The sequence below is a fragment of the Lissotriton vulgaris genome, chromosome 12 (assembly GCF_964263255.1).
Source record: "Lissotriton vulgaris chromosome 12, aLisVul1.2, whole genome shotgun sequence".
NCBI classification, from domain to species: Eukaryota; Metazoa; Chordata; class Amphibia; order Caudata; family Salamandridae; genus Lissotriton; species Lissotriton vulgaris.
The window spans coordinates 727283402-727310398 of record NC_141700.1 but is presented as its reverse complement, the minus strand read 5'-3'; the positions used below and the strand labels follow the sequence as shown (position 1 = coordinate 727310398).

General features: G+C 42.3%; 1 protein-coding gene across 1 annotated transcript in view; it reads right to left on the bottom strand.

Annotated features, from left to right (window-relative positions):
* Positions 1 to 26997, bottom strand: part of STAG3 (STAG3 cohesin complex component) — a 1294449-nt gene that overhangs the window by 908063 nt on the left and 359389 nt on the right. Inside the window, exon 7 of the mRNA XM_086945989.1 lies at positions 15113 to 15189. Coding sequence (XP_086802115.1) covers positions 15113 to 15189 — 77 coding nt within the window. The remainder of the gene's footprint in view (positions 1 to 15112; positions 15190 to 26997) is intronic.

Genomic DNA, 26997 nt, shown 5'->3' with positions numbered 1-26997 from the left:
GGCATTCCAGCCGTCTTCAGCCTGGCTTGCTTGAATTCAGTGGCAAAGTGAGCAAGGGACTCACGTCTGAGCACACCCTGCCACACTTATGGCGGCCAAAAGCGGTACAAAAGGGGCTGGTAATGGACGGAGCATAAGAACCAATCAAACACTCACACCCAGTCAAAAGATCTGGGTTAAATCCATCACCGTTCTTTAGCCCACTCCGACTACCCCAGTTCAGACATGGCTATATGCAAATCAGTCTGACCCTGTGCCTCATGGGAACAGTCCAGCCCGAACTGCCCAGCTAGGCACAGGGTCAGACTGATTTGCATATAGCCATGTCTGAACTGGGGTGGCAGAGTGGGCTAAAGAACGGTGATGGACTTTTAAAGGATATATTTCCATGTCTGGCAAATTAACTCAACATCAGTGTGCTATTGAGGGAAACACTGCTCTCATTTAAAACCCAGTTTATGTTTCGATTTAGAACTTACCTTCTTCAATCATTTCAGATGATACAACAATGTATTTTTTTAAACAGTCCTGCAGTTCAAGTGATTACTAGAGGTCCCTCTAGAGTTGGATCCAAAATGTTCAAAATTCTTTCACAGAAATTTAGCGCCTCAAGGCGTTACTGGAGGTCCCGCTCAAATCAGATACTAGTGCTTGAAATGTCAATCACAAACCTGAGGGACTGTGACTGCAACCTAGAAATCTGCATGTGCACTGTAGCTACTTTAATAACTTGAACGCTTTATCTGTAGAATAAAGAAGTGCACCAGCGGGGAGTCACCATTGTATGTTACAATAAATATCTTTAATGTTATGGGAATAGCTGATAAACTACTAAACAAAGGGAAGTACAAGGGTTTAAAAATATGTATTCTTGAGGAACTATTTTTAGGTGTATGTATGCAAGTGTTAAGGAATAAAAAAGTCACAAAGTTAAAGCATTCAATGGCTGGAGTGAGCTGATCCATTGATCTGCTCTATGTTGTGTGGTGGGAGGGAGCAGAATTTGAGTGACATTTTAACAGATTAATGATTAAAGAGTTTTGATTGAGAGGCCCTATATTTGTATATATTTTTGCAGGATATGTTTCGAAAAACTTTAGGCTGGCAAGACCACTAAAGCCGCATTTAGGCCAGACCTAACAAGTGCACTCAAAAAAGACTATTTTTGACTTAAAAAAAAAAATCAATGAAATAATGCATTTGAAAATACATATTGTCACAAAATAATATAAAACACATTTTTTCCATAAATGCCAAGACACTTGTCACACCAGCCACTCTGGGTCCTTTAAATCACCTGAATCAAATACAAACTGCATTAGTCTTGCTGATTTCAGTCATGCTGCATACGGTCCAGAGGCGTTGGGATGCAGTGCATCCCAAAGATTCCTAGCCAAGTTTGTTGTAAAACAGGCCCTACACTTTAAAAACTGGGAGGCTTGAGGAAGCTCGGACTCAAACTGCCTCGCATCATTTCTGCGAATCGGGCTGTGACTGAGCAAGAGATGGATGATGGCTGCAAGGAAAAGAAATGCATAAGGGCCCCCTTATTGATAAACATCTACCATTTTACCTTGCAGCAGCATCGAATACTTCTGAGCACTCCTCTGCTCCTTTTTTTGTGTCCCTTGCCCCAACCAATCTACTGGCATTTATTGACCAGGGTGAGGAGCCAGAGAAGGCTCTTTACAGAAGCCAATTAGAAAAGCCTTGCTTATTCTTTCAATATTTTTTCAATTTTTTAATAAACACAGAAAATTTAAATATATTTTTTCCTCTATGTATAAAAATCGGTTTAAACAGAATACTGGGAGCGATAGTTATAACCTATTTGCAAGGTTTGAAAATCTATTGCAGTATTCTGTGGCAATGAAGGACAGTAACAAATGAAAACAAAGATTGTCTATGCCTTTTACATCTCTGGGAGACCAGCACAATTCACGATTACAATCACCTTGACAAATGAAGCAACACAGCAAACTGTGCATTCTGATGCTCACTTAACTCCTACAACCCCTAGTGAGACTCCTGCAATACAATTTTAAATCAGCTAACCAAAATTAATTACCAAAAATGTAAACCAAAGATTCTCTAAGTACATGTATCCATTGGTGTAAGAAAGTGGGTGTCTGTTGCAGTAACCTCCCCCACCGCCCCCAACACTTTTTGCCTGACACATGATGCATTTTGACTTGATGTGCCCTGGGTTCCTGCCAATCTGGTTCCGAGGGCCTGTGTTCTTTCCCAAAACTGTACCTTTTTGCCCACAATTGGAACCACTCTGGCCACAGCAAGGCCCCTTGTGAAAGTTACCAAGGGTACCAAAGGCACTATGACCAGGGAAGGCATGTAAGGGATGCAGCACCTATTGTGCCACCCTGCGAGATCTTAACACCCCCACACTGCCATTGCAGGCTGCGCGTTTTGGTGCAGACAAAAGTGAAGAGTCGACATGGCACATATCCCTGTGTGTGCCTGGGGCCAAGGTAAGTCACCCCTCTAGCAGGGCGCACTAGCCCACAGGTGAGAGTACAGTTGCATGAGCTATCCTGGCTGATGAGGGGTGAAACTCCGAAACCGATCCTACAATGCTAGTTTCCAGTCCAGGGAGGACCTGACCTGGCAGTTTGGGTTGGACTGTTCCCACTGGGCACAGGGTCAAGACTGATCTGCATATGACTGGATTCAAACTGGAATGGGAGCATAAAAACGATGGATTGAGGCCATATCTCTGTACTGGGGTGAATATATGACATTGTTCTGCATTTAGTCCAGTTCTTTTTGCATACATAAGTCCATTCTTAATCATTGTAAGTGTAGTAAAGCTATAAAGAGTATATGGTCTGGGAGTTGGTCATTATGAACTCCACAGCTCCATACTGGCTTTACTGAAACCTAGGACGATTGGTAGCCAACATCTTAGTACATTTATTAAACCCACACTGATGCCAGTGTGGGATTTAATATACAATGCACTCAGAGGGCATCTGAAAACAGCCCTAGTGTGGTTTCTGAATGACTGCCTGCCATTTGTCACCACCAAAACAGGTTTCTGTACCCCTGGGCAGAGGGCATCCACTCTCTGGGTCCAGAAACAAAAGCCCATCCTGGGCAGAGGTGTCATGCCTACTCTCCCAGGATGGGCTAGGTCCACGAAGGGGAAGCTTCAAAGGTCCCTACCCTTTGCTGCCCCCAGCAACTGGCTCCCACTGGTTCCATCTCCCGTTTGGGTGGGAAAATCAGCAGGAAACCAAGTTAGGAGAGGTGTGCCACCTCTGCCAACCCCACCACTCAGGTGGGGAAGCAAGGTGAAGCACACATCTCAATCTCCTCCATCTTGAAGATGAGGGGACACAGGAATTAGAGGGAAGCTCATCCCCCCCAACCACTGGAATGTAGCATAATGTGGGGTGTACTCACCCCAAGGAACATGACATACTGGTCCAGATCTGCACACCCCTGTAACACCCCTAAATGTAGTATTTCAGGGGACCATTAACCTTGCCTAGATTCCTGCAACCTATAAATAAGTCGCAGAGAAGACTGTAAAGAAGAAATTACTTGGACCCAGCCCTACCGGCCGTCTGCGGTTTTCAGATTATACGCCAAGAGTAGACTTCTCTTGCAGCCAGCGACCTCCAGAGCCCCTGGGAGGGCGGACTGCCTTCAACTAACACCGGTTCTCCTGCAAACAGCAGCTCTGTTCGGAAGAAATTCCAAAGAAAGACTCTGAGCCTGCTGAGAAAGAAGAAGCTTGATGCCTGGAACCACCACTGCGCCTATAGCCTACGGCCGGAGTCCAAGTGGTCCACTGGTCCCGTAAGGTCCACCAGCGCTCCAGAGCACGAGTCCACCGTGGGTTGACCCGACCAGGACACCCTGATGTCGCCTGCAGCCTCTGCACGGAGACCCCACCCAACTACGAGTGGCACTATACGGTGAAATCAGACCAAAAAAAGTACCCCTGCATCCGGTCGCCTGAGGTGCACCTACGTCCCGACACCTCATCTTAATTGCCCAGCTGTTGGTTCCTCTCGGAAGACTTCCATCCGAGCCTGAAGCACAAATCTGCAAGCGCTATAGGATTGCATTGGGCTCCTGACCCCCTCCTAAGCACCCTGCACCAGGCCGCCCCTGCGCTGCTGGTGGCATGGACTTGGTGCCAACCTGGGACTCCCTTTGCCCGGACATTAACCCTAGGAACTTGGCTCCCACGACCGACTGGCCTGCCAGTGAGCAGCCCCCAACCGAAGTGCCCCCTAGCCCTATTGGCTAACATTGGGCCTCTGCACCCGTCCTCCCTATTGCCGCTGGTGGTGCAACTCGAGTGCCTAACTGAACCTTGGTTCTAAACCCCAAAAACTATTATTGCAGTGTGGTAAATAGTAATTTACCGTCGGAATTTCTATGCGGTAAAGTTCAATAAAAATAACTCAATCGAAAATAAAGAGACAAAGTCCGTGGCATCGGAGTTTCAAAATGGGTTTTATTCCATAAAATGGAATGGTTCGAACCAGGATATCATGTTCCTTTCACCATAAAGGATCAGGAAGGGATAGAGCATACTTTATTGACAGAGTACAACTTTTATAGTTAATGTACAGAATGGCGAGCAATACAGAAAGCGTAACAGCTGAGAGAAACGAGATAAGAACACATGTGCGTAGCAATACGTAATCTGAAGGCGTGCACTAGGGCGTACACAGAGGTGTGTGCTAGAAACGTCACATGAAATTGTCACAGGTGGGTGGATCCATAGTGGAATCTTGCAGTGTCAGCAGAAATCTGTGGCAAGGATGCGCGCGCAGCAGCATGACGTGTGACTGACGTGAGGCTGGAGGGTGCAGGGGACTTGACATTTAACACTAGAGGAAAGAGACAGAAGTCTGGCATGTCAGATCAACTCGTTCCTAAATCATATCTGATATCTTGTGTTTGGGGAACTATATTATCTAGAAGGAAAGGTCTCTCGGGCAGAGGCTACTCTATACTGACTATCAATGCGTGCATATGTGACTACGTGTCTGCGTGTAATGCGAGGGGCCATGGGCCTACCATGGTAACAGGAGCAATGAATTACTTGCATGGAGACAGAGAGGCCGGGCCCTTTGCTCTGTAGCCGGGGAAATGTTTATCTATTCTGCTAGACTGGAATGTGTTTTCGAGGAGCTGAACTCGGCTATACTGATAACTTGAAGGTAAAATACTGTCTTTGGCAGGCAAGCAGGCCGAGCCGGGCACCGCTCGCCGCGCAGGGAGTAGGACAGAGGTCAGGGAGGCATCCCACGTTGCAGCTTTCAGGAGACAGAGAACAGAAAGGGCTCGATGGCAGAAATCAGGGCCTAGCTTTGCAAGGCTAGGAAAAACGTGAAAATGCACCATGAAAAGACGTTGGCAAGGCATACTTAGGAACTGAATTATCGATCCATTCATGGTTGATCTGAAAGAGGACATGTTAACGTTGGACGCAAATGTATTTGCGTCTTCATAACAGGTCGAGGAGGAAAGTTACATGCACTTTAAGCTCGTACATGGAGACGGTGGGGTTCACGTTAGGGGACACAATTGACTATAAACATTTATATTACCTCATTCCCTCCTTGTCCCCTACGGACCCTTCATGATATATCAATCCTCATTAGTCCATCTACTTGTTCATATAACATCATTTGCTCTTCCTTTTTCAAACGGGATTTAGAACGTGGACTTGGATGAGGAAAACAGGATGTGGCGCACAAGCCGCAAATCGTCGGCCCACATTGTAAACATAGGCAACAACTGAATACTATGAGAAGGGCTATTTCGAGGAAGGATAGGACTTTCCATCCCCAGGCTGACAACACGCTCCAGAACCAACCGGACCAAGTCCAGGTACCTGGATTCTGGTGTATCTGACTTGCAATCTTATGGAGGCGTGTAATGGCTTTATATACTGACGGTGCATTATTAGGAATGAAAACACAGCAGCTCGATCCGAGGACTTTACAGGCCCCGCCCCTATCGGCCAGGATGACGTCAAGGACGAGACGATTTTGAAGAACGACAAGTCTCATAGCAGACTGTTCCTCGGTCAAGTTACCAAGGCCGGAAGTAGTCTCATTCACTACTGCTTCGAGGGTTCTGGATAAGTGACGTATAGATTTACTATTAAAGACAGCACCTAAATAGGGAAAGAAACCTTTATTGAAATCTGTGTATCGTTCCCATGCCGTTTCAGTATAGTCGACAAGCGGGAGATCTCTCTTGGGTCTATGAACTAGATGGGAGTTCCTATGATAATCAGGTGGAGCTAGAAAAACAGGTGGCAGAAGGAATGCAATGTAACATGTCCCATCCCAATCTAGTGGCAAACGTATATAGGCTGTATGACCACAAATGAAATAGGAATGGCGGGTAGCTTTGAATGTAGACTTGCCTTTATCACTGAATTCGATCACAGTAGTACATTTACTATGACCTAGAGGTACTGAACCATTCTTTCTAACACATAATTCGCCTTTGACGGGTAATACTGACATAGAGGGCAAGTCTGGGCCTGTATTAGACTGAACATTTAGAATCATGAGGTTGAGTGTATAATTACCTAATCCATATACTTCATTTTCTAGATCGGTCCCTGTCCTTTGTGGAAGACCCTCCTTGTTGGGGTAACATACTTTATGCAGAACGGTGTTCAGATTTCCCCATATCCAACTGCCTTTGTAGACTATGGACGCAGAGTCTAAAGAATTTATTAAACTAAACCAGGCACCACAGGAACCATTATGTGTGAACGGGTACGGGAAGAGGGGCAAGACTCCCTTGTATTTCTGATAGGGAGGAAGTCGGCCACATATCCAACAATTGGTAGCATTGCTGGTCTGATGAGAATGATGTAACATACTGATAAAAGTATTGTTGCGCAGCGCAAGCCGGTAAGCTAACTCATGCGGGGGCAGTTCACTGAAGGTATGCTCGACAGTACTGTTTGAAAAGAAATGTGCATGTATGGAAAGAGGGAAATACATGTGGAGCAGAATACTTGCAGCAATAATCGTAAGACTCAGAAAAAACAAAATCAATAATGTCACAATACAATGACTACGAAGAGATTTACAATATTCTCGTTTCTTGAGTTGTTTCTGTCTATCTCTCTCTCTATTGGGGTCTAACGGGTACATGTCAGAAACTTGTCTAACCGATTCACCTAGGGGAGGACTTAAACAATTAAACTGTCTGACTTGCTAGACCTCAGCTTTGATTTATACTCTTGTTGAGGAGTTTTCTCTACCAGGGGAAGTTTAGAGTCACTAGAATCTGGGCAGTCCTTAGAGGGGGAGGAAGAGTCAGTCTCTGGCGGCGATCCGTAAAGTTTTTTAACATGACTCATGTGGACCCATCCCTTGCGGCCCTCCAACTTTACTGCCGTCCTCGTGGTCAGTAAGACGAGCTTCGGCTCCTGCCAGCGGGGCTCCAGCGGACTTCTCCTGTCGAAATTGCGTACAAAAACGAAGTTTCCCGGTGTAATCTCGTGCGGCTTCACCTCGGTGTTAAGCACGCAGGCAGAGCCTGGGCTACTGGATCTAATGTACTCGAAAAATAAGCACAAGGCTTATGTGAACCTGCTTGGTCTTGTGTGAGGACAGACAATGCTGTACCATCACGTTTTGTAACAAAGAGTGTAAAAGGTTTGCTGTAACAAGGTGTTGCTAAAACTGGTGCTTGACATAATGCTTTCTTTAATTCATCAAAAGCCTGTGTGTGTTCCTGAGTCCAAGGGAGGACAGTCAAAGTCGCTGCCTCCTGTGTTGTCAACTGTATAAGTGGCTTGGCTAGAAATGCGTACTGGGGAATCCATTGTCTGCAGTAAGAGGTGAGGCCAATGAAGGCCCGCACTTCCTTTTGTGTCATGGGTCGCGGTAAGTGTGCAATTAACTTGATATGGTCAGGTGTTAGCTGTCTCCCCCTCTTGGACAGCAAGTGCCCAAGGTACACCACTTGCTGAACACAGAATTGTAGCTTTGAAGGGGAAACCTTGTGTCCTTTGTCAGCCAGAAAATGTAAGACCGTCAGTGATGCGTGTTCACATTCAGGTTCGCTACGAGCGGTGATCAGTAGATCATCGACATACTGCAGTAGGGCAGTGTTAACTGGCATTTGAATACTGTCAAGTTGTCTTTTTAATGCTTGGCTGTAGATGCTGGGGCTTTCTGTGAATCCTTGAGGTGCGCGTGCAAATTTGAAGCTTCGACCATTTAAACAGAAACCGAAAAGATATTGGCTCTCTGGATCAATGGGGACACTGAAGAAGGCGTTCTTGAGGTCAATTACAGTAAAGAACGTCGCCTCTGAATCAATAGCAGTCAATGAGGATGAGATGTCAGGGACCACAGGGTACTGTGGCACAATGCATTTATTTAATTCTCGTAGATCAATCACCAACCGATAAACGGGTGGTGCATTTGGGTCAGTACGTTTAAGAATCGGAATGATAGGGGAATTACATAGATTGGAGTCGGTTTCGACAACCACTCCCTGTGCAATGAGCTCTTCAATGATTTCCAGTAAAGCCACTACAGCATCGGGTGGTAACTTGTATTGTCGGATTCGGGGCAGTACAACTCCTGGCTTGAGTGTAACTCGATATGGTGTAATGTGCATACAACCTACATCAGTTGGGCCTTTCGCCCACAAATGTTCTGGTACATTTTTCAATCTGTCATCAAAATCTCGTAACACATAGTGACCTTTAAAGTCACGTAGAAATAGTCTAACTCCTTCCGGAGAACAACATATTACTGCTCCTAGAGCCTTCAGTGTCTTGATACCAAACAAGTTTTCCAGGCATGACTTCGTGAGTAGTAAGTCTGTAGTGCGTGACAATGGACCAACTGTTAGGGGGACTGGTTTCGATACTTCATTAACAATAGGCTGTCCTGAAAAACCAAGGGAAACATTCTGTGAGCCTGAGAGGGGTGCCCCTGGAACCTCATTGTGACTTATTGTTGTTCGACTTGCCCCTGTGTCAATCAGAAACTTTCTATCCTTTCCTAATGCTTGACTATGTACATAAGGACCCTCTTGATCTACAGGAATTTCAATAAGAGGCAAGCCAACCTCCCTCTCTAGGCTGTTTCATGTGTATCGCTGATAATCGGGATAATCAGACTGTGCATACTGGTACATCTGTTGTGAAACTTGCTGTGCCGCGGCAATAGGCTGTGGCTGTGATACCGCTACTGTCTGTACTGTCTGTTGGGAAGCATGCATTGGCTGGGTGTTCTGTGGAACATGTCGCTGGACCTGATGTTGGATCTGGTCCTGTCTAGGCTGACGGGGTCTCTCTTTAGTTTTACCTGTGGCTATGTTGTGTTTCAGGACTGTACATTCATTTACATAGTGACCTGGCTGTTTACAGTAGTTGCATGTCCCTTTAACCCCTTTACTGCTAAGGCAAAAATATTTATTGAATTGAATTTCCATTGAAATCAATGGAAAGTCCATGACGAGTTACCCTTGTCATTAGCAGCCAAGAGGTTAACGGGAGCCGCCGAATTATTAGACTGTGTCATACCCCTTTTCTGACCGTCAGCTGGGACTGACTGAGCAACTAGCATTTTCATTTTTGTGTCTTTCATACGTCTTTGTTCGTGATCTTGTTCTTCTCTAATTCTATTCTGGTGGTACTGTAACATTTGTAACATTTGGGATGGCGTATTTGCTTGCCATGTACTTTCGACCTTGTATACACGGTTCTTAACCTGGGGCAATGAATTCTCGACTAATTTGGTTACAAAAAGGTGCGGGTATGACTCGCTACTTGGTTTCAGGCCGCTATTAATAATAAAACATTTCTCAAACCTAGAATAATAATCACTAGTGTCTTCATCGTGTTTCTGTTTACAGGCTGAGATTGCATCCCAGTCTTCCTTTTTCGTTGTCAATAATCTTGGCAAAACCTGTACAATTAATCCTGGTAATGCTTTAGCTTTTTCCCCAAGGCCTAACCCTGGAGTGCGACCATTTTCCTCGTCTTCTATATCGGTTCAATTAATCTTTTTATCTCCCACCTCCCATTCTTTCTCTTTGAGTTTCTCGTAAATGCCAGCGGGCAACAGTATTTTTAACATTTTCATAATATCTGAGTACGTGTAGTCACCCATGAGTAGCATATCTTTAATTTCTCGGTGAAAACCTGCAGGGTCTTTATCGTGACAGGGTACTAGTTTCTTCATTTCTAGCAATTCTATTTTAGTGAGGGGTGTATATACATATACCCGTTCTAGTGTGTCATCTTCTTTTCTTACTGGATGTACTTCTCGTAAGGGATTCTGTCTGTCGAAGTAAAACATTTTTCTTTCTGTGGGTGGTGGAGCTGACAAACTGTGGTTTCAGAAAAGTATTATACTTGTGTCTATGTTCTAGAATTTCTTTAATTAAATCAGTACCTAGGCCTCTCCATCTATTAGAGAGCAGTTCTATTAATATATCTGGTAAGGGACCTGGATCAGAATGTTGTCTCTTAAACAACGTAATGAGATGCTGAATCATGTATACACTAGCTAATTTCTGTTCATCAGGGGAAAGGCTCAGAAACGTCTGAGCTACTGCATTATCATTATACGTACTAGAATTGTCAGCCCATTGTACGGCGGACCGGGCTAGTTCTTGTTCATCCATGGAATTGAGTACATGGTACCCCATTCGGTCTTGAAGTATTTTATCGGTAGCCTGAAACAAATGTTCAGGAGTCCTCGGATTTGACATGGCTGCTTGAAAAAGTCTCTTGCTTTCTGGACGTACCGGACGTATTGTATTATTAAAGGGTCTTCCCTTCCCTACATATGCTATCATTTCTCTAGCTGGTAATTGCGATGTTTGTGCTGTGGTCTCTGGTTGTTCCTCCTCCTCCGAGGATTCATTCTTGTCTGTATCTATTTCTCTTTCAGGCTGTCTTCTTTCGTGTATTTTTACTACAGCTTTTCGGATCCTTCTGTACATGTTTTCTATACAATTTTGTTTATCATGTTTTCCGTCTGCTATATTCTGACCCCATTTGTTAAGTGCGTTCATTTCTTCCTTGTCTACACCAGGCCTATCTTGATCTCTTATCAAGCAGTTTATGAAGAAGCGTAATATCATACCTTGAGTGTCAACTTTCTGATATGCCATGGCCTCGCCAATACTTTCAGGACCTTCCCCCGTTTGGACAAAATGATATATTCTGTCTAGATGATCAATCATTCCTGGTAGTAACATTAAATAGTTTGCAACTCGTCGTAGACGTACTGATGCTAGCATCATTCTGTCGTCTTTACCGGGTACTGGATCATATCTACAGTCTGTGAGAGGCTCTTTAAGTATGTTGTAACTCGCTGTTTGAGGTGTATGTTGGTTTGCTAGATCCCTATAAGTCAGTCTATGTGTTTGTGGCGGTGTTTGAAAACCTCCTGTCGCACCTCCCGAGGTGCCAGGTCCAAAAGGATTTAGTGGATGAATGCCAGGAATAATAGGTGCGGGAAGGGCTGGGGCTGGGGGAACAGGCGCAGGATGTGGAACGGGAGGAGGAGTTTGTTGTTGCGGAAGTGGGTGTAGATTGTCTCGGGGTGGGGTGCCATCAGCCGGTGGTGCATGGACACGTGGATTTGTATATGCGGGAGCTACGTCGTCTAAATAGGAAGAAAGGAATATGTCTTTTGCGGTCTTGTGGCGTAATTTAGTCGGAACTAATGGAGGGGGCAGATCTTTCGGTACTTCCGGGGTGGCCTTAGGTAAACCCTCGGCCAAAAGAGGATACATACCATTCGCAAGAGTATTTCGCTGTCGGTCTACTTGTTCTGCTTTGACTCGTATACCTTCCTCTACTAATTCATTTTCTCTGGCTTTTTCTGAATCTTCCCTATGTTTTTCTGCTTTTCTGAATTCTTTTTCTGTTCGTTTATGCGATTCTTTACGCCACAATTCTATAGCATCCTTCTGAGATTGTCTGGCTTTCTTTTTCCATAATGCTTCTTCTACTCTCATGATGCAATCTGCATCCCATGTCCCTGTAACGGGCCATCTGTATTTCTCTTCTAGGTTCTAAGTATAATCGGACCATACATCTAGGTACAGTATGGCATCTAAGCCATGCTTGTGGTACATAAAATTTCCTGGAGTGTCCCTGGGTGGGACAGGAATTGCTTCCTCTAGTATCCCTTTCCTAGTTCCTATCTGTTTTAATTTACTGAATAATGGCATCTTGGTACTTGATACTTGATACTTACTTGAACCTGAACACACTTTTGACACAGAAACACAGTAATGTATATCAAACAGTCACTCATACCACGACATTAATCACATAAAAAAAAATTTTGAACACACATTGACTACCCTAGAACTCTAAAACGAGAACAAAATCGAACCCTTGAATGTCTGAATTTCTTGATATACTGCTAAACAGTACAGATACACTGCTAAAACAGTGCAGACCGGGTCTGTGTACCCGAACCCGTCTTTACCGAATACATAGTAATGCACCCGTCTAGATGCGTCCCCAGCAACGGTACTCACCGGGAAGCACGGAACGGAAGGCCTCGGAAACTCGACTGGACTGGACCGGACTGGACTCGACTCGTGACGTAGATACTTCGGAACTGGTGGGCCTCTAGATACCTCGGACCTTGTTCTCTTTGGCTGGGCTCTGGTCGGGATCCTCCGCACTCCTCACCGCCTCGTCTGGGTGCTGATCGCAGTCTCCGTCACCTCCGTAGGCCTGAGGGAGATACAGGAAATCCTGCGGGTACGCGTAATTGTCCGTCTTGGCTGGGGCAGGGGGCAAAGCCTGCAACGCACCTACCGGCGCGTGGGGTGGGGGAGGGGTCCCTGTTCGGGCGCCAAATTAATGTGGTAAATACTAATTTACCGTCGGAATTTCTATGCGGTAAAGTTCAATAAAAATAACTCAATCGAAAATAAAGAGACAAAGTCCGTGGCATCTGAGTTTCAAAATGGGTTTTATTCCATAAAATGGAATGGTTCGAACCAGGATATCATGTTCCTTTCACCATAAAGGATCAGGAAGGGATAGAGCATACTTTATTGACAGAGTACAACTTTTATAGTTAATGTACAGAATGGCGAGCAATACAGAAGGCGTAACAGCTGAGAGAAACGAGATAAGAACACATGTGCGTAGCAATACGTAATCTGAAGGCGTGCACTAGGGCGTACACAGAGGTGTGTGCTAGAAACGTCACATGAAATTGTCACAGGTGGGTGGATACATAGTGGAATCTTGCAGTGTCAGCAGAAATCTGTGGCAAGGATGCGCGCGCAGCAGCATGACGTGTGACTGACGTGAGGCTGGAGGGTGCAGGGGACTTGACATTTAACACTAGAGGAAAGAGACAGAAGTCTGGCATGTCAGATCAACTCGTTCCTAAATCATATCTGATATCTTGTGTTTGGGGAACTATATTATCTAGAAGGAAAGGTCTCTCGGGCAGAGGCTACTCTATACTGACTATCAATGCGTGCATATGTGACTACGTGTCTGCGTGTAATGCGAGGGGCCATGGGCCTACCATGGTAACAGGAGCAATGAATTACTTGCATGGAGACAGAGAGGCCGGGCCCTTTGCTCTGTAGCCGGGGAAATGTTTATCTATTCTGCTAGACTGGAATGTGTTTTCGAGGAGCTGAACTCGGCTATACTGATAACTTGAAGGTAAAATACTGTCTTTGGCAGGCAAGCAGGCCGAGCCGGGCACCGCTCGCCGCGCAGGGAGTAGGACAGAGGTCAGGGAGGCATCCCACGTTGCAGCTTTCAGGAGACAGAGAACAGAAAGGGCTCGATGGCAGAAATCAGGGCCTAGCTTTGCAGGGCTAGGAAAAACGTGAAAATGCACCATGAAAAGACGTTGGCAAGGCATACTTAGGAACTGAATTATCGATCCATTCATGGTGGATCTGAAAGAGGACATGTTAACGTTGGACGCAAATGTATTTGCGTCTTCATAGCAGGTCGAGGAGGAAAGTTACATGCACTTTAAGCTCGTACATGGAGACGGTGGGGTTCACGTTAGGGGACACAATTGACTATAAAAAGTTATATTGTTTACTTACCTGCAAACAGATAACCCTCTTTACCCCACTGGAACCAATTCTAGAAGTTTTTGGTCCTATATTGTTCTAACTGTTGAACTGTGCTTGGTATGAGTGAAACGCAGCTGTACTTTAAACCAAAAAGATTCTTACCTACCTTCGTATTGTAGGATCTACAGTGTGATATATAGGCATATCAATCCATGTAGTCGATGTAATCCAAAAGTAATCTAACGTATTCCAAAGTAATCTTTATGTATTTTAAACTGTTTTCCAAGGAAATACAAACCTGTAACAATTGCAAATTCAGCCAATACTGCATTTCCTTGTAACGTTTTGCATTTGAAAGTATATTTCACTTACCTGTACCAAGTCCTACTTGGTTCTAGAGATAAAACATAAATATATATTTTTTATTCTTACCCGATTGGTCTGGATTCTGTTTCTGAGTGTGTGTAATCAGACCCTGATTGAGTGAATAAAATAAAAGCTTAACACCCTTCCTGATAAGCCTAACTGCTCAACCACACTACCACAAAGAGAGCAGCTAGTGATTATCTAATTTAGCCTCTTCTATACCTCTGGGGATCCCCTGGTCTTTGTGCACTCTATACCTTACTGTGGTATAGTATGTAGAGATCCAGCTTCCTACAATACGTACACAGGGGATTGTGGAAATTTCTCCGATGTCTGGACATCCCAGTCTTACAGCATACATTTACAACAATACTGGGAGACAGAACTGGCAGTGGCTCTGTGAAATACCTCTCTCTCTCCTCAAGAGTAGATACAATTCATATGAATTTTACCATTAGCAGTACAGTTTCCCAAAAGGAATCCTCAATGGAAACCTGTGGTAAAGTTTGACCTTTAACAGATTTAGCCTTCTTGCCTCACTCACCCAACCACCTCTGCAAAGTAGGTTTATACTCATTCACAAAAAGGTTTATAATCATCCAACCTATTTCATAAGCAATCCTACTGATCTCTCTCCACCCAACAAAACCCAACTGTCTGAAATGATTCAGTAGGTTACAACCGTCACCTCATCAAATTTTTCGGTCATCTTGTGGATGATCTCAGCATTCTGAAATTTCTGCATCATCTCCTGGGAGACCACACCTAAAATGAAAGATGGTGCATGAGACAATTTTTCAATAGAATATGAAATGTGTCTAAACATGTCAACAACAAAAAAAGAACTACACCAGGGTTGACTAATTGAGACCAATCAAAGGTTGGAAATGTATTTGCCTATAAGGTAATGCTACTAATGAAACCTTGTTCTCTTTCGTGTAGGCTAAGAATTGCATGCGTGGTAGACAGAACTAGAACTACTACTCCACAGGATGCAGTTACTTTAACCATAGTGAGCAGCAATGTAGTATAAAAATCCTCCCTCAGAGATGGAAAAATCACCCCTTGCTCATAGACCATCAACTGCCAAACAGTTCAAATATTTTTGTTACGTAATGCTTGGCTAGTACAAGGCACCTTCCAGGTATAAATAATACCAACGTTGCCTTAAGCAAACAGCGGTGGTGATAGAGAATACTGGAGCAGAACAGCTGTCCCTTGCAGAGCCCAGCAGATGCGAGAAGCCCTCGGACGCTGCCACTCCTCCTCCTTGACGCGCTGAGCAAGACGCTGTCTTTTCCCCTGCCGAGAAAATCCAGCTCCGGCGTTTCCAGCCTACCCTTGCGGGTGACTTGGATATCGAGTCCTGAGCGGAGATACAAGACCTCCAACATTCTATTCCAGAGGTACAGTGTTGACTAAACCCTTAGAGAGAATTCTTGAAGCAAACCCTTGGCAAAACCAACTTAAACTGCTACTTACTTACTCCCTCCCACGTATTAGGCTTAGGTCAGGTACACTGGGGTAGGCGTATCTAGAAGCATCAGTTGAGTACGTTAGTCAAATGTATATATGAATGTATATTTTATTCATTTAAACCATTGTATGGCTAAGAAACCATATCAATGCTTTTACGGCATTATTTCGCAATCCTCCTTTTACTGTACGCACTTTTTATAATAACAAGTCTTGCAATTGTGGCAATTCATTTCTCTTGCATGAGAAGAAAGACTGTTCAATAAATAATACCTTTTATTGAAAACGCCCGTCTCTCTATTCTCTGCATCCTGGTGAAAGTAATCTGCACAACTGACTGAGTGAAATAGCTGTCTATTGTTTCACATGACTCTAGAGATTGACTCTTATTCTAAGGAGCAAAGTTGTCATGTTTATGCGGTTGTTGGAAAACTGAATCCCTTCTTGTCTGAGCCAGGGGAGCTGATCACTTCCTATTCAGTCAAGAAAGTTTCCAGTGACCTCTGAGCTAGTTGGTACAAACCCAATTAAGTTTAGCATAGTCAGTAGAGACCTAAGTCTACACTGCTGTTTATGTTATTCCAATGCGCAGGGCCTATAGGGAAAATAAGAAGTACACTACATGGCGCCCAATGTTTGGTAAGGCGATAAAACTATTGCAAGACGTTAGAGTAACTCAGTCGTGCTTTTTCACACAGACCCTTTCTCCCGTTAATACTCCAATAGACGTCTGGAGTGGGTGAAAGGTTAAAATCCGCCCGAACTTAGTAGGAAGAGATTCCTATGTAAAGCTCTGGTTTATTCAACGTTGAAGGATACAGTGTTCCAAAATATTGTGCACCTAATCTTTGTCTCCTTGGAGACCAGCTCTGAAAAACTTTCATTTATACAATGTCAGTACTAGACAACGGGACCGCTGAAGCCGCAGTAGATGCAAATCAACGGGACGCCGATGTTAATGAACCGGGTGCGATAATCATCCCGGTCAACATAAGAAAAACTATAACGTTAAAACTTATAGAAAATGGACTGACCACACAAGGTGGCACAGTCATCTTCGTGATTGAGGCACACGAATATCGGCAGACAGAGGTATTCTATTCATGGATAAAATTTCCAGCGGCAAACGCTGCAACACACGAGTTCCACTATTACAAAATAGAGGATCCACCGGAAGAGTACGCTCCTTTCGAGGAGATTGAAATCCCATTAAAATTCCAAGAGCATCTGCTCTGGTTTAAAGGCGCCCTAAAACACAATGATCATATTACCAGACTCAGTTCACTAGGTAGACCAGGAGCAACGTGGCCGGTTCTAGCCAGCTACACACCACATCCGGACATTGCAAAAATGTCAAAAGAAGAACTTTTAGCACAGCTAAAAACATTAATCAAAATATATAGACAGTCCAATATGTAATGCGGACTGCAACAGTCCAAACAGCTGTTAATGTCCCACAGCTGACCCCTCATCAGGGGAACACAAATAAAATTACACCACAGAACATACAATCATGTCTTGGTAAAACACCCGTAAAACGGGAACAAATTCCTTTCTGGTTAGCGCAGAAAATTACTCAAATAGAGGCAGTATTTCCGAATACTACCCCTATTGAGAAACACAGAATTCTGACCATCTGCCTTCCAATGGGGGTCGCACCACACGTGGAGGACTGTGACACTTGGGGTACAGTCTTTGCTTCCATTTACAGAAAAACACATGGTGTTCCGTCAATGGCGGTAATACCAGATGTGCTGAAACAGATTCACAATGAATACGGTCCAGAACCTGCTTTAACTCTTGGTATGAAATTACTGAAAGACTTCAAGCAGGTCTCGGCTATATTACTAGCCAATATAAAAGGAGAAGCAGCATCTGTGGCGATCCGCCAGAAATTGAAGGAAACAGATATAACAGATCAACCATTTGAGCTTGCCAGAATTATAGAAAAATGTTATGAAGAATTAGGTAGAGACAGCTTGGGTGGGAAACCAGTAAAACCCCAACTACTCGAAAATCCTGAAAAATTATTTATTAAAAATAATTCAAACACTCCTAAAAAGAACTGGGATGGAAATAAACAATCCACTCCCAAGGAAAAAGTTTTCCAGTCCAGAGGAAGGTCTCCTCGACGGAGGGAAAGAACTCCGACTCGAGAACACCAGTATCCCCAGAGGGAGCCCTCTGAGAAAAGATATAACCTTAGAAATAGGGATAACTTAAAGAAGCCTGATAGATATCGAAGTATTGATACACGTCCCTCTCAATCTTTTTCGCAGAAATCGGAAAGAGGACGGTCAGACCCAGGAGAGCACACCAAGTCCAAAGACAAGGAACCTGCTCAAAGTAAAAAATCACAATTTCCAAGAAAGAAGGTAGCCAGTATTAGAGTAATCGAACATGCTGAGAATACTGAGGACACAGCGGAAAAAAGGGGAGTGGGCACAGACAATGCTAGACAGTGCAGCAGAAATCACCATAGCTCGCAAGACCCTGATGAGTCATCTGGAGACAGTGGACACGAATGAATACATTCAAGTAGAAACTGCCGACACCAGAGTTAGCGAACCTCATAAGATATACGAAATAACACTGCGTATAGAGGGAGATAAGACCAGGATAATAAAGGGTCTATTCTGGGATAACCTCTCAAAAGGCTATGACATCCTGTTAGCTGAAAAAGATTGGCCCCCAGAGTTTGTCAGGGAGTGCCCTCGTGGCGAAGAAATAATTATGCCTGCCTTCTCAAATCACATTCCGATTCACACTAAATATATATATGCAAGGAAATGGGCAGTAGCCCAGGCACCAGCATTATATAAAAACCATGTAGGATGGGATGAGGACTCTCCTCCTCACAAAATCCAGTTAAAAAGTCGACCGACTGCCCAAAGGCAGTATCCCATTAAGCAAGAAGCTAAAAAACAAGTCAGGGAGATTTTAGATCAACTTGAATACCAGGGGGTGATTGAAACATGCACCTCTCAAATGAACAATCCTTTGTTTCCTGTCTCCAAACCGGACGATTCATATCGTCTAGTCTTGGACTACAGACACCTTAACTCATGTTGCAAAACATTTGCAGTACAAAATTTTGCATAGTGCTGCACTAATGAATAACATAGTTCGGAAAAAATATAAAATGACACTAGACATAACTAATGGTTTCTTTTGTCAAAATACTGCACCGGAAAGCAGGTACTTGACCGCTTTCTCAGTAATGGGTCTCAGAAAATTTCTGTAGGCTCCCACAGGGATCAAATGGAAAATGCCACAATTTGAAAGGAAAAAACGCTTTTATCCGCAAATAGGATGTAAATGAGAACAAAGTTTAAAGATAATAGACAAAAATAAAACACCAAAAAAAAAAAACACGGAAGATTTTTGAGTGTATTTACCAGGTCCAGGAAGAGGAGCGGAAAAGGGGCAGATGAAAGCCCCTGAGAAAAAAGAAGAAGGAGGCTTCCCTGGGGAGGGTAAGAACAAATCATTAAAACCAAAAAGCATAAAAAACAAAAACCAAAAAAAGGGTGGGGAGCAAAATAAGGGAAAAAAACCAAAAAACAAATCCTTGATATTGGAAAAGAAATGGAAAGAAGAATGTAATATTAAAGTCGAGTGCTACCAAAACGTACCGGAACGCCTATTGGGAAAAAATGAACATTAAAGAAAATGGGGGAGACTAGCAGAACCATAAAAATATTATGCTGGAATGTTAATGGAATGAGAACAAAAAGTAGAAGAAACAAAATCTTGGAATATTTAAAATCATCTGAATGTGAAATCATCATACTTCAAGAAACACATTTACTGAAAGAAGAATGGGATCAGGAAATGAAAAACAGAGGATGGGTAGATGCATATATATGTACAAATCAAAGCTGCAATATTAAAGGGGTAATTATTATTTTAAAAAAATCCCTAAAGGCAAATATTGAATCGTCACAAGTTGATAAGAAAGGAAGATGGGTAGTAGCAAAAATAAAACTAGGAGATACTACATACACAATAGGGGGTTATTATGGCCCCAATCTTGACGACCCAGAGCCCTTAATGAACCTGTATACACAACTTTTGACAGCCGATACCCCGGTAATTCTAGGAGGAGACTTTAATCTTATTCCAGACCTTAAAAGTGATAGGTCTCCCCCAGGGAATAATGTAAACTCATCCAATTTACCGAAGATGAGAGAATGGTTAAGCATATACAAGAGGGATCTAGACCTAGTGGATGTATGGAAAGAAAAGGGAGACAAAAGTCAACCATTTACACTTTATAATAAAAGGCTAGGACACAGGTCAAGAATAGACTTTTTTCTAGTAGACAGGAATTTACTAACAAATATATCAAATCTTATACATATTCCAGCTCACTTATCAGATCATTCTGCTATACAATTAACACTAAAAATCAAAACAACTTATACACAGAAAAGATTTACAGTGGAAAGAGCTATGTTCTCCGAACAAGAAATAGTACAAGCCCTTAAAAAAGAAACTGAAAATTTTTTTGAGAATAATAAAACAGGAACTTCCAAACAAATAGCCTGGGACACGTATAAGGCAGTAATTAGGGGTAAATTACTTAGTTTGGGAGCGTACAGAAATAAGAAATTCAAACAAGAATTACTAGATATAGAGAGATGTATCAATAGCTTAGACACACAAATACACACAGAAATGGATTTGACAAGGAAAGAGAGTCTGCAGAAAGAGAGACAGAAACAAAAGGAATGTTTAAATGATATTCTTGATGATAGAATGAAAGCAAAATGGGAAGCAAGCAAGTTGGCTAAACATGAATTCGGAGAAGGATGCGGGAAGTGGCTTGCATGGAAATTAAAGACAGACTGTATAAGAAATAAAATAAACATCATACGTAAACAAGATCAAACAGGACAAACTACGAAGGAGGATGAAATTAGAAAAGAGTTTGAGACTTTCTTCTCAGAGTTGTACATGGAAGATACAAATCCATCTAAAGACCAAATAGAAAAATACTTACAAGATTTGCTCATATTGAAATTGTCAGAGGAGGAGAAAAGGGAGCTGAATAAGGAAATCACTCCTAATGAGGTTAAAGAGATAATAAAATCTCTGAAAAAAGGGAAAGCAGCGGGACCAGACGCATTGCCAAATGAATTATATCAGTTGTTAATAGACACACTAGCCCCACAATTAACAGAACTAGCAAATGTAATATTAATACAGAAGGAAACATTGCCAGACTCATGGAATGATGCAATAATAACAATACTACTAAAACCAGGAAAAGACCCAAAAAATTGCGAATCATATCGACCGATATCTTTGCTCAATGCAGATTATAAAATATTCACTAAAATCATGTCAACAAGATTAGGAAAGATTATACCTCAACTCATACATGCAGATCAGAAAGGGTTCACAAAGCAAAGACAACTACATGAATTGTCACATGAACTCATAAGCACTATAGATCTAGCTGTATCCAATAACACTCCCCTAACAATACTAACGGTGGATGCTGCTAAAGCATTCGATAGAGTGAACTGGGCTTTCCTAAATAGTATAATGACTAATAACAATCTAGGGGAACCCTTTCTTCATATGATAGGTGAAATATATAAAAACCCAAGATCCAAAATTTTAGTAAACGGAAATCTCACAAATAACATAAAAATCGCAAGAGGTACGAGACAGGGGTGCCCTCTTTCCCCTTTGCTTTTTAACCTGTATATAGAACCCCTAGCAAATAAAATCAGACACTGTAATGATATAATCCCCTTTAAATATCAGGAGTGGAAGAAAAAATTGGCATTATACGCGGACGATCTCATGCTATTTACAGGGGAATACGAGGAATCTAAACCAGCGATAGAAAAAATCATGTCTGATTTTGGTCAAGTTTCTGGTTATTTGGTAAACCATACTAAAACAGAAGTAATGACATGGAATACTAACTTTCACTGCCCCAACATAAAAAAAGAGATAAGATATTTGGGCATTCTGATAAATCAAAACATAGACAAAATAGCACAAAACAACCTAAGCAGAGTAGCCCGAGATGTAAGGAAACTTCTTAAAGTATGGTCTAGTTTGCCCTTAAGTTTTATAGGGAAGTCAAACATTCTAAAAATGAACATCCTCCCAAAATTTACTTTTTTGTTCAATAACATTCCACTGCAATTTAAAAAAACTGAACTCAGAAAATTACAGGGAGAACTATCAAGTTTTATATGGGCATCTAAGGGAACCAGAATATCATGGAGGAAGCTAAGAAGGAAAAAAGAGAAAGGAGGTATTGCAAGTCCGGATCTAATGGAATATTGTAAAGCATTCCAATTTAAAAACATAAGAAGTCTTCTGGGGATGCATCAATACTATCCAGAATACTTGCAAATAATTACAGAGGCGGAAGATCATTATTTGTACAAATTTGGACATCAAAAATACTTCAAAAAAGTCAAACTAAAGGTCCTTAAAGAAGCACTTAAACTCTGGTCACAGATTAGATTGACTTTAAAAATTCCCTACTATAGTGCGTTAGCACCAATATGGAATTCTCCAGGAACCCCGATCTGTCTGAAAGACGTAATGGCAAATCCACTAAGACAAAACAATATTAACTATTGGGGTCAACTACTAAACGGCTCAACACTGATATCTTGGGATGAAATAAATAAAATTACAAATGGGACAATATCCAAATTTAAATATTACCAGTTGAACAGTTGGGCAAGAACAATACCATCACGGGATAGAGACAGCAAGAATTTGGAAATAGAAATGTCAAAAACATTACCCATAAAAAAGGAGGTAGCGAAATGGTACTGGACATTTATAGCAGAAGAAGAAGAAAGCTACCAAATAGCAGAACAAACGTGGGGAAAAGATTTGGAAAAGGATGATCTAGAGAATCTATGGGAAGAGTCAGTAGAGAAATGCTGGTCAACAATAAAATCAGTAAGACTGAAAAGAAATCACTTGTACACCTTACATAGAGCTTATTGGACCCCGAAAAGACTCTCAAAATTTAGAAATGCAGGAATTAAGAAATGCCCGAAGTGTGGAGAGGAAAGGGCAGATGACATCCACATGTTCTGGAGATGTCCAAAAATAAGAATATTCTGGGAAGCAGTGGGTAAGACTCTAAATCAGATATTCATAAGACATCTAAAAGTAAGTGAATTTCTTATTCTTTTTGGGATTGCCAACACAATGGATCAAATTGGGCTGACAGTAATGGAACGGAAGCTACTTTTTGTATTAATGGTAATAGCAAGAAGAGAGATATGCATCAAGTGGATTGTTCCAACAGCCCCCACACATGGGGAATGGATGAATTCGGTTATTAAAACAAACAAACTGGATAGAAGGGGTCATAGGAGTAAAAGGTTTAATTATTGGGAAATTATGGAAAAACATGTAAATCCATAAAATAATTAAAAAAAAAAAAAGAGATATAACATTCTGTCCTATGATTAAGCGAATACACAGTCTGGATTATGAGTATGATACTCATAAGAGTAGCCAAGGTGGCTAGCTCCCCCCTCCCTCGCCCACAGACTTGTGGATATGTAATGGCAAAGGGGTCTCCTCTGAGAAAATAAGGAGAAAGAACATCATATGGCAAGTGAGAAACGGGCGGTGACGGTACGGAAAATATTTCCAGAGGTAGAAACCAAATTTTCCATATACATAAAATTTTCGCAATATGAGGATTAAAAAAAAAAAAAAAAGGCTCCCACAGGGATTCAAGAACAGCCCAGGATTATTTTCAGCCAGAGCAACAGAGTTACTACAAATATATGATGATGAGGCATTATCTTACGTCGATGACATCTATCTAACAGACGACGACTTGGAGACTCACTTGAAAAGTGTGAACACCATAATACTTGATTTCGCAGCAGAGAGTTACAAATTCAACTTTAAAAAGTCAAGAATTGCCCACTTGACAGTATTATTTCTAGGATACGAATTATCAAGTGAAGGGAAAAGCCTAGCGGACAACTTCTTAGAGAAGTGTGCTGTACTCCAAGCACCAAAAACGCTGAAGAACTTACAATCAATTCTAGGCTTCCTAAATTTCGGAAGAACTTACATTCTAAATTATGCGGAGAGGGTTAAACCTCTCTACGAACTAATTAAACCGGATTTTAAACCAATCAACTGGACTCAAAAACACACAGAAATTTTTAGATCATTGCAAACAGACATGTTAGCAAAAACAAAATTAGATACACGTGACAACACAATCGACCTTGTAATCAGAGTCATCCCAGGAAGATGTGGATTCACGTACCTGACCTCTAATGAGGGAGAAACTGTACCAATAGCTTACAAATCTCACTTGTACACACAAGCAGAAAAAACATTCAGTCTCACAGAAAATACTGTGAAAGCAGTACAAACTGCAATAGAAAATGAACGAGAACAAGCACACGGCAAAAGGATCATTGTCCTCACGGCGGAATCCGCCTTCGAGGCGCTATTCAGCCCAGTAAACCTACCTACAGTGTCACTGGATCCGAAATGGATACAGTGGGAAAATTCTCTTGCTGCGGACGACGTGAAATACTATTTCGCCCCGCACATGAAAAAACGGAATGATTTAACTTATGAATAAGAATATCCTCTGCCAATCGAAATTCTTCCTCTACAACAATACTCCTGTATAATCTACACAGACAGATTTGTACAGCATTACAACGTAGAAAATAAATCCTACGATGCAGCCTGCGCGATTGTTAAAGGTCGCTGGCTGTGCGGTAAATTCAGACCGAAAATAACAAAAACTGAATCAGTGAGAAACTGTTCGGCTCAGCGAGCTGAAATCAGATCTTTAAAGATGGCGCTTGAAAATGCAGAACGTGAATTCCCGACACTAATCGTGTGCGATTCGCATTTTTGCGTCCATTCTTACAATAATGAGTTGCAGAGCTGGATTCAAAATGATTACAAAGATGACACAGTTGTCACAATCAAGCATAAAATGCTTTGGAAACAGGTAGTTCTTTTACAGAAAGAACTACAAAAGACTCGCGTGATACACACTCTCAGTCATCAACATGATGGCGTTGACGTTGCAGGGAATTCATTGACTAATACAGCCACAGCGGAAGAAATTAAACTGGCGTTCTGAGCCACAAAAAAGCGTTCAGAAAAATACATAGACGGAGAAACCGTGCTGGCAGTAAAGACGTCCTTAAAAGGCGACTGTGCAGCACTACCCGTGAACTATCCACTCAATTATGCATACGTAATTGATGCAAACTCCGTTCCTTTTGCTCGAATCCCTGGAGTGGGGGATAGGGTAATTCCAAACATGAACCGGAGAAAGTTATTAATAGCAGACGCACACATGGGTGAAGGTCCAAGGCACAAACAGATGAAGGAATCTCTGACCGAATTACAATCAATATACTGGTGGCCGGAGATGAATCTGCACCACTATAAATATGTAAAGAATTGTCCCGACTGTGACAGAGATCGCAGTAGTGAACGGGTCGAGCCTGTTGCCCAGTTACCGTTTATAGACAGGGTAATGCTGTCTATATGCAATCCAGCGTCCTATTAATTATTTAAGACTACATTCACTTAAAAAATGTGGCCTCAGCGCTTGGCTGACGCCAAAACTGTTATAAATAATCTGCAAGTCTTTATCGGCACATACGCAATTGCCATGTTCCATTCTGACCAAGGTCCTGCTTTCAGCTCTCGAGCTTATAAAGAGGCCATGGCCAGTATGGGCGTTGGGTTGCGATACTCTTGTCCATCACACCCTGAGGGGAACAGTGTAGTGGAAAGAAAAAACCGAGACATAAAGCAATCTAACAGCGAAGGTATTAGGTGCGGGTGATGGGTGGGTCAAACATTTAATAGGTGTCCAACTTAGTCTAAATAATTTGCCAAGAAATTCTCTAAAAGGTTTCAGCCCGTACGAACTATTGTTCGGAACTAGAATGCATGTTCAGGACCTCGATAGTCGGGCTTCAGTGTGAAAGATAAGAATAAAGACTTTGACATCGAAGATCGTTTGGCTGTTTTACAGGACTTGAATGAAACAAGAAAATCCGTAAGCAACATAAAGTTAAAGCAACAGCCAACTACCACTGAAGACACACCACCTGTCCCAGCAAGACCTGTCTGGATTCCAAAGATTGGGGATCTAGTCAGAGAGAAAATAGCGGTGAAGAAGGAATTTGGGCCTTCTTACAGAAAAGCAGTACCTGTCTTGGCAATCAACGGAACAAGATCAGTAGTACTACCGCCTCTAGCTGGTAAAAAGGAGAACCGAGTTGTATCAATCGACCTGGTGAAACCACAAGCATGTGGCCTATAATCAACAGTAGGCCAAGTGGACTCCCAAGAAACAACAGAATACCCAAATTTAACAATCCAAGAGGTTCAAACTGAAAGACTAATCACATTTGATAAACCTGCAGTGCACAGAGAGGGACTATGCAATAATGCCATGGAACTCGTGCCTCTTGAAACACAGATGGAAACAGTTCGTCAAGAAACTCCAGTCTACAATGATGTGGCATCAGAATGTGCTACCGAAAGACAAATTGAGAAAACAATTCCAACAATTGACAGAACTGCCTCTGGCTACTTCATCAACTTCGATACCTTTTCTGAAGATCAAAGCGACCCTGAAGTGAAACCAGAAAAAAAGACTTTTAAAGAAAAAGCAACAAAACTCTTTCATCAACTCAAGGAAACTTACCTTATTTTTCCATGGTTAGAGTTTTGGTTTGGGCTAGGTTTATTTTTCCTCCTGCTTTGGCTCATCATGATACTTTGTTTGGGAAAATTCATTGAAGGGAAATACAGTTCAATGGACACAGCAAGTCAGAAAATCAACTTAGTTCTAAAACCACACAAATCATCTCACGTGAAGAAAAGAGGACTATCATCAGTAAATGTCACAGCCATTGCAATACCCGGCTGGGTAGTATGGGACAAGACTGACTATGAAGTATATGGCCCGGTCGAGATCTTGAAATATCCTCACCAGATCAAGGTTTCCTTAAGTGACTTTGCAAAACCAAGTACATTTTCTGATGATTGGGATTTTGAAAGTATAAATAATATGATTTCTGATTTAGT